The sequence below is a fragment of the Rhineura floridana genome, chromosome 2 (assembly GCF_030035675.1).
Source record: "Rhineura floridana isolate rRhiFlo1 chromosome 2, rRhiFlo1.hap2, whole genome shotgun sequence".
NCBI lineage: Eukaryota > Metazoa > Chordata > Lepidosauria > Squamata > Rhineuridae > Rhineura > Rhineura floridana.
Window position 1 is genome coordinate 143,791,864 of NC_084481.1, and position 14,200 is coordinate 143,806,063.

Here is a 14,200-nt window from a genome sequence, read left to right on the forward strand (position 1 = left end):
GACTGGACCTGGGACCTTCTGCTTGCTCAGCAGATGCTCTGCCACTGAACTATGGCCTTTCCCAAAGAGCCAAGGAAAAGAAGCTGGGTGCCCAGCAGGATTGCAATTTTAGGGATAAGACTAGAATTGAAAGTAGAGTACATATGGAATACCCTCCTGCAGCGATCTTTGTTTGGTGCACAACGCCCTACTTATTAGGTGTCAAATGAAAAACATTTGATTCTCTTGAGTTTTTGGGAATTTATAACACAATTTTTGTCATTTGTTGTCTGTCTGTTTTGCTGCTGCTCCTATTACTGTCTGTTGGGGGGGTGTATTTTTTGTTTTGTTTTGCTCTTTTAATTTATCTGGATATGTTCTGATTTATTTTGGACTGTGAGCTGCCTTGAAAACTTTTCAGTGCAAAAGCAGGGCACAGATATTTCAGCACATAAGCAAAAAGAATCTCGACTGGATATTACAGCTGCAAATCAGAAGCACAACAAAGGACTTCCCGTGCTCTTAGACTTCCATTTGCTAAAGCCACCATAGGACCCATGCAAATCAGAGAGAGAGAGGCAGTTTCTATAATGTGCTGGCCAATCCTGGACATTTGGGAATCACTACTTAACATTTAGGATAATTATACACCATATGTCTTACTTACACAAGTCAGTGACCAAGGCAAGTTGCGTCCTAATTCCAGTTCCAAGTAGTTGGTAAAGCTAAGACAATACATAGGCTGTGTTACAGGAACAACTAGTAATCACTGATACGTGGAATTCAGCAAGACTAACAATATGGCTTATAATGTCCTGTGCTACAAAAGAAGGCTTTGCTAACATGAAAGGTGAACTTGGATTGTCAACAACCAGACTTACCGTTCATTATTCAAGGCCATCCTTGGTGGATCCAGGTTGGGGTTCTCCATGGACTCCATCTGAGGGCAGCGTAAGAAATAATAAAGGGTGTGGAGGGCATCAGGGGACCAGGAGATGGGTTGCTGTTGCTGCCTGTTTTGTCGAACAGGACTCATGCCAGGACGGAGGGTATTCAAACACTGCATGTGGTGCATTGCTCGTGATACCAAATCACCTGGAAAGGGAGCAGAGAAAAAAAGAATAGGCTTTTAATAATAACCATCATAATCATATATAAACCTATTCCAATGACTGCCTTTCAGCAACAGTCTTTGTAAACCCACTCTAGAGGGAGCCATTTACTGTTTTCTATTCATCCTCAGAAAATTCTGATTCTGATTGCTTACCAAATATCTTCTCACCCCACCCTGCTATAATTAAGCTAACTAGACTTTTCTACTAGAATTATGAAACCTGGTTTTCACTGCCAAGTACTGGAGAAGTACTAAATCTTCCACTTTACAACAACATTCCCCACCCCCAATCCCAGTGTGCATCTTCTACATGAGGCCTTTGTAAGTAAGTACCCAACTGAAGTAAGACACTTTGACTTTTATGGAGGATAAGGCTATCAGTGACTACTATCCACAATGGTATGTTCTACCTTCCCCTTTGAAGACAGCATGGCTCTGAATACCAGTTGTTGGGAATCACATGTGGAGAGAGCTATGTTGCACTCAAGTTCTGCTTGTGGGCTTCCCATGGGCACTGTGAGACCAGGATGCTGGATGAGATGGGCCCTTGGCCTGATCCAGCAGGGCTTTATGCTTTTAAGAAGGTTATGATTGTCAACAGGTAATTCATTCAAGCAGGCCTGCACATTGCAACACAGCTCACCAGCCAAGAGTGGTGGCTCGTCAGGGGTCAACCCTCCCTTGTTTATTGCAGCCTGAGTATGACTGCGAAGAGGAAAGGATTGCTAAACACCTGGTGGGCCACAATGCACAACTGGTGATCCCCATTCAGCTTGGTGGATCACAAGTTGTGCTGGCCTACTTTAAGGAATACCCTTTATATTTTTATCCGACTGATATACGGACTTGTTCATATTTGATTCAAAGACTTCTCAAACAAAAAGGCAATGCTGGACTTCTGCCCAGTCAGTAGTCCGAATAAGTACAATGCTATATTTTGTATGCATGTGTGTAAGCTCTATGTCCCTATTTTTCTTTGGGAATCATCTTATTTGTTTAGAAGCTAGGGCCTTCAGGGAAGAGCCCTCCGTTCTTCTTTTGGGATTACAGTGCTGGGAAAAGGTTGAAAATGGTAATGAGCAAAGGTGATTCTTGGAAAGCCATACAATCAAAGAAGGAAGGAAACTTGAGCTGCAGTCATAAACATTTGGGTGTCTAGGGGCTTACTAGGGCTTACTCTTTATTAAAAAATAATTTGCATTGATATCAACAGTGCTTACTTCTGAGTAGATACAAAAAGGCTTGACCTATAGGGCTGCATTCCTGTGTACATTACTCAGACGTAAATCCAGTTGAACACAGCAGAAACTTACTTCTGAGAAAATTTCTCTAGTCTTGAGGCTGGATATTGCATAGGTTTGAAAAAAGAATGACTTTTCTATGTCTAAACATTACAATTTGCATCTGCATTCACATCCTATGAATCTTCTGGTAGTTTAATCCACAATGCTGCACATTTATACAAGAGGTCCATCTGGAATTCAAATTTTCAGTGCAGAATAATACACACATCCCTTACGCAGTATTTCCTCCTTGCTGTACTGGCAACTTCTGACCATTTTTTTTAAAGCTACTAAGGAAATATATAAGGAGATCCATTCATTACATGCAATCATTGAGCCAGCCAAATCAGAGAGTGGGGAAAGGAAGCTGCATTCAATCATGGACTTGTGCTACAAGTGCTCTCTTGTGTTGCAGAATACATAGAGGCATGGTCAAACATTTTATTTCTACAGGGGTAAAACCTCAAATTAAAGCAAGTTACGAAATAAATTGTGAGACCTATAAGGTATGTGTTGGCTTCTGACAGTAGGGTTCGTATGGTGGTGGACGAAAGGGAAAATGCTGAGAAGAATTTTTTCCAGGAAGAAGTAAGCCAGCAAAGCACAGCTTAAAGGGGTATTGTTGGGTAGCACAGGCACCAAACGTAGCTTGTATTAACCAAAATATAAATAGACTTTCCAAACCTAGCATGAAAATATATGTTTTCATCAGTTTCCTCTGCCTTTTCTTAAAGAACAGAAAACTCTGAAGTCAGAGGAAGTGTTCTATTTTTATTAATATTTTTAAAACTAGAAGGCAAAATTGGCTGTTAAAAATGGAAAAAATGGTCCTTTGGCATTTGTACATTCCTAAACCGAAGATCAAATAACCGTCTGACTCACAGTATTGTCAAACTCAGAGTCTCTAGGCTGGATGTCACGTGGCTGTGGCCCACCAGGTGCTTGACAACTCTCTTTTTGCAATTCCAGGTAGCTTCAGAAACTAACTCAGTATGGTGTAGTGGTTAGAGTATCGGACCAGGACCTGGGAGACCAAGGTTCAAATCCCATCAGCCATTAAGCTCGTTGGATAACCTTGGACCAGTCACTATCTCTCAGCCCTACTTACCTCACAGAGTTGTTATGTGAGGATGAAATGAGGGAAAGAACCATGTACGCCACCTTGAGCTCCATGGAGGAAAGGTGGATTAAAAATGTCATAATAAAAAATAGTGGATTTATCAGGCACTCAGTTGGATGCAAACTATAACTGGCATAATGTATGTAGCTCAGAGGCTGCTAGTTTGAGATGCCCAATTTCAACCACAAAAATACCCGCCTATGTTTACTAAAACAGGGGCAATGCTGCAAAGGCCAAAACAAGTATGATATGTACTTAAAACTGCCATTGTGTCATTGAAACAAACGGTTAGAGGTTTTAAATGCTTCCAGCTGTAATGGCCTCCTATCTACTCCCGGATCCTGCTTACGTTTCTCATCTTTACCTCCAAGACCCTCTGTGGCCTTGCCTCCCTTTATATCTCTGCTCTCATATGGCAACACATTCCCACCTGTCCCCTTCGGTCCTCCAGCTCCACACCCTCTACCATCCAAAGGTTTCCTGCAGGGCTGGCCCTACTATTAGACAGAGCGATGTTAGGCAGATGTTAGGGAGCAGCAGCAGCAGTCCACTGTCCATGCCTCCTGAGCCCCTTGGACATTCCCCTCCTTGTGAGATGAGAGCTGTGTGTGCCGCACAGTCAGTCATGCACCCTCAAAGCTAGCCTGCTGCCCTCGGGTGCAGTGAAGGATGCTATCCCATTGCCAGTGTTGAAATGAGATTCAACTGCCAACCCAGTCAGCTTCTGTGCATGGAATTTGCAGGGGATGGCAAGGCGCTATATTGCCTGAGGCAGCAAACTATCTTGAAACGACTCTATCCTTTGCCCCTTGCTAGTTCTTATGCTTAGAGGTTTTCCGTGAACAACTTTTTCTGGAACAACCTCCTAAGCTCAATATCCCACCATGTCAGCCCTGACAGATTCCAACTGCTACTGCTGAAGGTGCCAGAGACCACCTTCCTGATGAGAGTCCTGCAAGACCTGCTGCTCAGGATGCCTAGAGACTATCGTAGTGAGGTATTATTTAGGGGTTTTGTTTATGTCAATATTTGATTTTGGAGGCATGTTATTTTTGCCATTATTGGAGTTACTGTTAAACCTTCTTGTAAATGATCAGGGGAATATTGAATTTTATTGTACATTTATTAATGAGATGTTTTCATTAATTTCAAGATTACTTACATATTGTTATGTTTTGTGTTTAATCACAACATTCTTCTTTTGTTTACCTCTGCCTCCATCAGTTCCCTTTTCTTCTGTTTTTTCCCTTGTGTCTAAAAGATTATAAACCTCTCAAGAAAGAGACCTGTCAGGCCTTTATCTGTGAAGCATCATGTACATTGATAGCAGCAGGGCTTTTTTGTGTGTGGTGAAGCCAGGTGGATCTGAGTGCTAGCATCTCTCTTTTTTTGCTACTGTGTAGCCACTCAGGCAGGGGAGTAGAAGGAACAGCATACCTTAAAAAACTGCCCAAACTATCATAGGCTGAACTGAGTCTGAGCTAGACCACCTAGAAACACTCTGAAAAAGCTTCACTGGTTGGTAACAACTTTATTCTGCAGACAATACAAAATATTCTGGCAGAATAAACTGAGCAGACCATCCTTCCCATTGCAGAGTATATGCTGACCACAACTGCCAATCTGACTATGGCTCTGCTTTGACTCCACTGAGTTGCCTGGCTGAAGAAGCAACTTGTGCAGACTTTATTGGTCCTGTGTTATGCAATATTTTTTTAAAAATCACATAAGGCCAAATACCAGTAGATTTCTCTCATTCAAATGTATTTTTCAGACAATCGGCAGATCAGCATATATTTCAGTAGATCTATTGAGATTTTAGTAGACCTGGCAATATTGGAATAGGTTCAGGGCAGATCTTTTTGCTTTGATTGTTAGGGTGGGTTATTTGATTGTTCTAAACTTGGCAACACACAAACACTTTCCCCAATTCAAAATCGGGGGCAGGCAGGCTAGAGAGAGCATTATTTATTTATCAGCATTGAGTCTGTATCCATTCCATGTTTCCTCCAAGTGAATTTCACAAATAAGTGGCAATTTTAACCCTGGTCTCTCAGGTCCTAGGCCAGTTAATATCCCTCTACCTTATTCCACATTCTGGGGGGGGGGAAGATTTAGAAATGAACAAGCCAAGGGAGGGGAATAATCTGTTTTTCCATAGGTCAGGAAATTCATCGGGTCCCTTATTAGTTCAGTGTGACACCTTTAAGACTAACCAATTCAGCCTGCAATCCTGTACACGCTTATCAGGGAGCATTGCCCATGGAATTCAATGGGGCTCACTTCTGAGTAATCTACAGTTATTGTGTCATGAATCCACACTAGAAATTGTGACTGCAAGGTAAGATACTTAGGCGTTAAATTTTAATTAAACCTACATTGTTTAAGTGTTCACTGTTTCTTTGCAAAGGAAGAAGACTGGCAGAGAACTAGAACAGGAATGGAGGCACACACCTTTTCTTCCAACAGAGAAGCAACGAAGCTAGCAGGGACCCCTGCTAAACACGTTTTTGTTTACTTAGATGCTCAGTATTTGTACAACTGCAGCACTTAGGTGCCCATGGTATCTTTGCATGTGAGGAAGATGGGGAGAAAGCGAGAACTGGCTATGCCCATGTGACCTCACTGCCGACACCTCTATGACTTCCTAGCAGCCCCACCAGGACCAATGACTACCAGCTGCCTCTGAGGAGGGGGTGCAAGAAGAGGGGAGAGATGTGAGGGGCATCTTATAATTTATCAACATGTGTTCTGGTACCTCATTTTACAAAAAAAGCACTGAATAGCAGTATGAAATAAATCGAATAAATAAACAATACGAGGAAAGAAATTTCTTTTTTTTTTTTTTGCATTGCTGCAGTAAATAGCATTTAAAGTTCCCAGTTACAGAATCTGAATTTCCCTGAATAACATCCTGAAACACTGATATCTAGCACAATGTGGGCTCAAGCAAAAGAATAGCAAAGCTAATAGCAATATTTCCTCTGAGTTCAATATGGAAGGGTCCCTGACATTGTGTCAACAAATAGGTGGTCATCTGCATATGAAACTCACTCAGTTCGGAGATGCTTCCAACACAAGTTGCCAGGAGAGACTGTTCTAAAGTTCTAAGTTCCAGCTGGGCATAAGCGTCAGCTCTTCCATTGCTGCACATGGATCCATCATTGTAAGGACTGAAGTATGCAGGCAGAGAAAGTACACCTAAAAAGAGACGGAGAACAGAAAACATGCCTGTAAGAAAGTACCAGAACAAATAAAATAACACAGAAAGTTTCTCTGCCTCAGTACACTCATTTCAGGCATTCTTTATATGTGTAGAGACAGAAGAGTCAAAACTGTGGGGTTGTTCAATCTCTGAAGCTGAGCCTGGCCAGTACGCATGTTTTTCTCTATGCCACTTACTCTGTGGCAAGCTACAGCACTGACTTATGGGAAGTAAATTTGATCCAGCCAATCTTTATTCCAAGTGAACTTCCAGAACTGAGTATGACCCAATCAAATTGGTCAAACATGTTTTCTGCCATCTTGCAGAGTGTCCCCATGTGCTTAAGAATGGCAGAATTAGTAGATATACAAGTACCTGGATTGAAGACTTAAACAATTAAAAAAACCTATGGGTTCCTGTCTATCCAAATTGTTAATAATTTGCTTCTAGAGCAGTAGGGACAGAGCTGGTTCTAAAGGGCGGCCAGGTGGGGCACTGGCCCGAAGGCCCCAGGAGTTACAGGGTAACAGGGGGGCCCTCAGCAGCCCCTCTGTGATCTGCAGTGATCCGCGCCCCCCCACTTACCTGTCTCCTGCCTTTTAGTATTGCCCTTAATGAAGATGGCAGCCATGGTTTTCCTAAAGTACTGAAGCCCCTACTGCCATCTTAGTTGACGGCAGAGATGTGCGTGCGTAGCATGCATGCGTGCCATCAACAAAGATGGCAGCGGAGGCTTCATCCCCTTAGGGAAACCGCGGCCGCCATCTTGGTTAATGGCAATAGCAAAATACAGGAGACAGGTAGGTGTGGGTGTGGGGGGGGGGCGTGCGCACGAGTGCGTGCAAACACAAACAAATGCCAGGGCCCAGGGCGAGCTAATGCCCAAGGGCCCCGGCATGCCTGGAGCCAGCCCTGAGTAGGGATGATAGAGGCAGGCATGTTGAGCAAAGCAAAATTGTGCCCTCAACCATCTGCTGTTGTGGAGGCTTACGGCCAGCCCTGTAGCTAGCCTTCCTTGTTAGGTGGGACAGCCACACTTCTAGGTGGAGCATTTTGGGGGGGAGGCACATAGCACCAACCAATTCTCCCCCCCCCAAAAAAAACTGGTGGCGAATATGTGAGAGCCAAACCAGGGAAAGGGAAAGGCAGTAACCTTCCCCCTCACTCTTCCTCCATGCAGAGAGTATGTTAACTTACACAATGGGCTATGTAAAGGTTAAGTTAACAGAAAATTTAGTATGAACACCAGGAATTAAATGACTGGCAATTTTTTTGTTTCATAAGAAAAAAGGATGTTAAGGATACAGTGAACAAGGTGATACCAAAAGGTGTTAACTCCTTCTTGAGGGTCCCTCTTTCTAGTCTTGTTCCTGACCTTTAGATTTTCCTTCCTGTTAGACAATCAAGGGGGGGGAATTAACTGCTATATAAGGGACTGACTAACTGATTGGAACTAATTATTGAAAGCAAGTGGATTTATTTTTACTGGTTGCTGGATTGATGTTTCTGCGCAGAAACCCTGAAAAGGTTCATGCTTCATGCTGAACTGCACACATTGGGGAAATCAGAAATTAGGCCTGAATTACAGCCTAGGTGGCCAGCCGGCCAGCCAACTGTAGTATGTATAGCAGTGATTCAATTCCTCTAGGGCTGTTTTCATCCATCAAATACTCAAGAGAAAGAACAAAAAATAGCCACTATTTTTCAGGTCACTTTAAATTATCTCTTTATTTCACCCTTCAGTAACACGCACCCAATCCTGCTGTACTCATCATAATAACTGCAGAATAAACAAACTCTTACTACTTACTGCAAGCAAGCAAACATGCTCCTTTATTGTTGGTTGGGTAGAGAACACAAGTGAGGGTTCTCTAGCCCTAAATACAAAGTTCTAATATTTAACTCTTCAAGCGTCATTTAAATCCACTGTCAGTCAGGGACAGTCTCAAGTGAGCAGACATTTGGGGCTGTTCTAGATGAGGTTTTGTTGTGTGCTCACCCTGCCTTATTCACTGAATTTTTCAGAAGGTCCTATTTTTAAATTGCTCCTGTTCTTAAAACAAACTGTCATTCTTTAAATGTATACTGTCATTACCTGTCATGTCACAAATTGAAAAAAGAATCCAAAAAAATCGGGGTGTGTGTGAGGAAGAGCACAGCTCAGAGGGGGACGGTGCACCATTTGCCCCACCCTGGCTATAGCAAAGTAGTTCTATTCGCACAAGAATTTCTACCCATGTGCCCCCACATCCTCCCTAAATCTGCTCCAGAGGGTTGGGAGAACCCCTAGAATAGGGGGCATGCAGGGGGGGGATTCTGCTGTACAGCCAGAAGGCCTTGTGCTTAGTTGGAGGCCACCCTTAGTTTTATTTCATGCTCAGCATTTGCCTGAATATAGCCAAGCACTAGTGTAGTCGTCTGCGGTCTCGAGGGGTCTTAGATCCCTTACTTTTGGGGGGGCAGGGTCCCAGCAGGGTCCCTATGTCTCCAGCATCCTATGAACCAATCAGCATGAACAGGACTGGGGCCAGGCATGCTGGAGCCATTGGGCACCAGCCTGCCCTGGGCCCCGGCACCCACCTGCAAGCTCTACCTACCTTTCCCTTGAAGTGAATGCTGGCTGTGCTCTGCCATCAACCAAGATGGCTGGCTATGTCTGCCATCAACCAAGATGGCGGCCAAGGCTTCCCTAAGGGGCTGATGCCCCTGTCACCACCTTGGATGATGGCAGGCATGCACCTGCACCACAACCACCATTTATTTCAAGGGAAAGGTAGGTGGGGCGTGCAGGTGGGAGTCACGGACCTGTGCCATAGTGGGGGGGAGTCCCTGGGAGCTCCCTGTCTGTGATCCACAGCAAGGTCGGGAGCCAATGCTGCTGCGGATCATGGAAAGGAGTGCTACCGATGCACCCTAAGGAGGGGTCCCTTGGCCAGAGCCTGACCTGGCCACCCTCTGGCACCAGCCCTGAGAATGAAAGGAGTGTGTTAGCCATTGAGAAGAATCTTATAACATGCTTCCTTCCTGCTGATTGCAGTGAAGGGAGGTGGGTCAGCCACTGAGAAGACTCTTCTCAGTAGCTAATACTCTCCCCTTTCATGCTTATTGGCTCCTAGGGGCATTGCTGTTGTGGGAAAGGGCATTAACAAGGATGTCATTCTCAACGCACAGCAAAAAGGTGGGGGTGGCCGTGACTATCATAAAGGGACCCTGTACTTCTCCATTTGCCACTATACTACTGCAGCCAAGTAAAGACTTGTCTTTCTCCCTAGGCTTTTGATAGACTAAGATGATTATGTTTGTTGTTAGTGTGCTGCCAAAGCTTCCTGTGGCTGTTATGGGGGTTGGGTTATTTTTGTTTTTGTTTTGTTTTGTTTTATAGTGTAATATATTTAATTGTGTTTTTAACAGTGTTGTAAGTCGCTTGTGGATCTTCTGGTGTCAAGCAACTAACAAGCTTAAATAATTATAATGATGATATCTGGACTGTAGTTTGCGCCAATTGATTTGTGGCCAATTGCAGAGCTTGGAAGATTACTTTTAAAAAGTAATAAATTACAGTTACAGTTGCATAGCCCCAAAAAGTAGTAATTACCGTTACAATTACAATTGCTCTGAAAGTAACTGATTACTTTACTTTTCCTTCAAAGTAATCACTACAATTACATTTCAGTTACTTTTAAAAAAACTGCCTGCAAGGTGCTGGCCTTGGCTGCTGCACATCTAAGTAGCCTAAAACAACATTAAAAATAAACACACACATCCAGAGGTAGTAGAATAATTATTTTTATTCATAAGATAGCAATGGTGGTCTCTCTGCTGGTAAGGGTGGTAGGGAGGGAGGCTGAGGCCACTACTCAGATCTTTGCGCGTCAAACCAAGTGCAAACTCCTCCCCACTCAGACAGAGCATAATCTCTCTCACTTAACCACCTCCTGGACCCTGCCCTGCCACCAACTAAGGGACACTCACTCAAGCAAACATTTTCCCCTGAGATGCAAAAAAGTTAAAATACTGCAAATGCAGCACAGTAGCCAAAGAAGGTGGTGGAGGCCACTTTGTGTGCCAAGTGCAAACACACACACACACACACACACACGCACACACGTTGTCATCTTTCATCTCCACAGTTCTTTATCTCCATTCTGCTGCTGCCTCCTTCTCCTCCTTTATCCATGTTCTTGACCTCCAGATCCTTTTCCCCTCCACTCCATTCTTCACCACCACTATCCGTTTTTTTAAATAATTGTTTTCTCCACTCCACCCCGTCTCACTCTCCGCCTCCCCCCTCGTCGCCTCCTGCCCATCCACAGAGCATGAGGAAAGAGAGATGCTGCACAGAAGCCCAGTTTGAGGCACATGATTTTCATCCACAAATCAGAGGAGCAGAAGACTTTCCTTGCTCCCCCCCCAAGTAATGCCCAAAGTAATTCTGGAAACGTTACAATTACTCCACAAAAGTAATAAAATTACTCCTAGTTCTATTACAATCAAAATGTAAAGGAATTACCCACTCGTTACTCAAAAAAGTAATGAATTACAAGTAATTTGTTACTTGTAACTAGTTACTTCCAAGCTCTGGCCAATTGTGGCATGACTTATGTAAGCTATTTTGTGCAAGGATGTTTGGAGAATCTTTCCATGGGACTAAGGCTGAGCTAGGGGACTTTCTTGTCACTTCTAGCTCAGTTATTCTAGAGGTAGGAAAGACCATATAGTAACAGAACACTGATGCTTATGCCATTACACTGGCCAAAGGAACTGCAGAAGAATAGAACTGTGTAATGAAAGTGAGGACATTATCAGTAAAGATTAAGCTAATTAGTTCTGTTGGGTTAGTACTAGAATGGTACTAGAATAAATGGGCTCTAGGAAACTATCATTCTGGCTGCTGCCTATATGTGCCAGAAACAAACAATGGTCCGGATCAATGAGAAATAAAAGCGTCTTTCAATTCAGTTTTCAAAAGATTCTAATGCTGCATTGGCCATACCAAGTGATGTGTACATAAATTAATTTTGCACAATTGTAACAGATTGTTTCAAGCACCTCCAGCTCTAGTCAAGTCAATGGGAACCGACTATGAATAACACCAAACTAAAAAGGTCTGTTATATATTCTGTCCGTGTGCTTTCAAGAGCAGATGTGAACAATCTGTTCTGGATCTAGTGGCAGCAATTGCCTTTAAGAATGGGGCTGCCACAAATCCTGCTCACTCTGCCAAGTTAACCCCAACAAAATGTTTCTTGGCTCATTTGTCCTGCCTATAGCCATGACTGCCAAATACAACTGCTATATTCAGAGGCAGGGTACCTCTGAATACCAGGTGCTAGGGACAAACAGGGAGTGTTCTTGCCCTTATTCCTTGCTTGTGAACTTTTCTATAGCCTGGTTACTATTAGAAAAAGAATGCTGGATTAGATGGTCCCCCCCCATATGAAAGGATGGCAGCATCAGAGGTAGGGCAGATGCACTAGGTGGGGTGCTCTCTCTCTCTCTCTCTTTCTCTGTTCCCACCACAAGCAGGTGAATCAGTAGTTTCATATTGTCTGATCCAGCCCACAATCCTTTACCACAAATGGTCAAGGGAAAAAAATGAGAGAAAGAAAGAAAAAGGCAGCAATTCTATTACAGATCTGAGCATCTAAGCACCCTCTGGAAGCATACGCCAGTCATGATGGACATAGATATGTTGCTATCTCTTACAGAGGTGACAATTCAGGTGTCCTTCTGGCATGTTATCTGGTAAGCAGAGAGATAAGTGTGCTGGTGCTATCATCAAATGTTGGGTATGTTGATGAGATCATTCTACAACTGCAGTAATATCTGGTTGAATGAGTGTTGTGCTAATCAAGCAAACAATCATCAAAAGCAAGACACATTAGGATGCTTGGTGGATTCATCACGATGTTGCTGTCCTTCAACATTTGGTTGTAGCATTTGTTTCCCTCACTGATCTCATGCAGAGCTTGGAAAAGTTACTTTTTTGAACTACAGCTCCCATCAGCCCAATCCAGTGGCCATGCTGGCTGGGGCTGATGGGAGTTGTAGTTCAAAAAAGTAACTTTTCCAAGCTCTGATCTCATGTGCCTTCTTTTCACATGTTGGTGAGTGGCAAAGCCAACAATGACATCAGCAAGAATGTCCTGGGTATTCTGAGAAAAAGGAAATCATGCAATCTGTTGTGTCTCTGCATTATACATCATTGTGGGCTAATGAGAAATCCCAGCCAGTGGACTCCGTAATCTGCATATTTCGAAAGCAGAGAACAAATAGCAGCACCGCATGCAAACAATAAACACCCCATGAAACACACAATGAGGACTATCTGCGCATCCCAAACGATTCTGATTCCTTTTCCCCACATTAATACCCAAACATTTTAATGCACCCACTGAACTCACAACAGCAGCAAAGTGAAAATGGGTTGATTTCCAGATTATTAATTCAAAAGCACATAATGCTGAAGAAGGTGGAAGCAGAAACTAATGAATGCATCAATAAATCAGGATTATCACGTTAAAATACTGTATTTCTTGTCCTGGGCAATTTCAATTAAAAAAAACACCTTAAATAAAATAAACATTTTCTATAACAATTTAAGATATCATTAGCAAGTCAAACCACATAATCTTAGTTCTTCTAAATTAAGAGTTTGGTGTGAACTTAACGAATGGTTTAGTAACTGGGTCAGTCACTCATGCTATACAATTAATGAACATAGTATCAGCTGGCAAACGGGATTTCAAATACGTTTTCTTGGATTGGGGAAAGCCTAGAAAATGGACACATCAGATATGTTATGGGGCTACTACAAGGAGGCAGCACACCGATGTGAACATTCCTTGTTGGAAGAGGTACACAGAAGTATTCTAGGGTAAAGCTCCCAGGATTTAAGCAGCAGCAAAAGGACTAATGCCAACCAACATGTTTACATGATCCTCTGATGTGCCACTACTGTTCCAACTGTACCACTTTTCATTTGTTTGGATAAATGGGATTTGTGGTTTATGGCTCTTTTTCAACAGAAACCAGTTAGAAGGTCTAATCTTAACACATTACCAGAAGAAAATTATTGCCAGCCAGAAACTTATCCAGAAGCTGTACCAAATCCATGCTATAGAGGATTTTGTTGGCCAAAATCCAGCACTAAATTAAATGCACTTAAGGCTTTAAACTGTGTTGGATGGCAGCTGTTATCTTTAAGATCTGCTCTGGTTCTCTTACATCTCCTGAGGTCCTGATATGCTGACAATAAATGTATCCTTTAAATTGCCAATTAATATAGACCAACATCTGTACAGAGCATTTTGAACATTTCTGTAATGTGGTGATCAAGATTGAAATGAGCAAAAATTAGTTTCTAGCATTTGTCAAAGCCTTTGAAATAGCAGTTGGGAATAAGGTATGTTTATTCTACCTCACTTACTCATACAGGAAACCTGCTTATGGGCTCCGCCAGTACCATTAAAAACTGGCACGACAGGGTGGAGTAAGCC

At 42.9% G+C, this 14,200-nt stretch overlaps 1 protein-coding gene across 2 annotated transcripts in view; it reads right to left on the reverse strand.

Annotated features, from left to right (window-relative positions):
• The window catches only part of ABTB2 (ankyrin repeat and BTB domain containing 2), a 229,774-nt gene that overhangs the window by 84,814 nt on the left and 130,760 nt on the right, over positions 1-14,200 (reverse strand). For both annotated transcript variants that reach the window (XM_061610744.1, XM_061610745.1), the window contains exons 2-3: positions 6,551-6,697; positions 861-1,074 (exon numbers count right to left, since the gene is read on the reverse strand). In XM_061610744.1, coding sequence (XP_061466728.1) covers positions 861-1,074; positions 6,551-6,697 — 361 coding nt within the window. The remainder of the gene's footprint in view (positions 1-860; positions 1,075-6,550; positions 6,698-14,200) is intronic.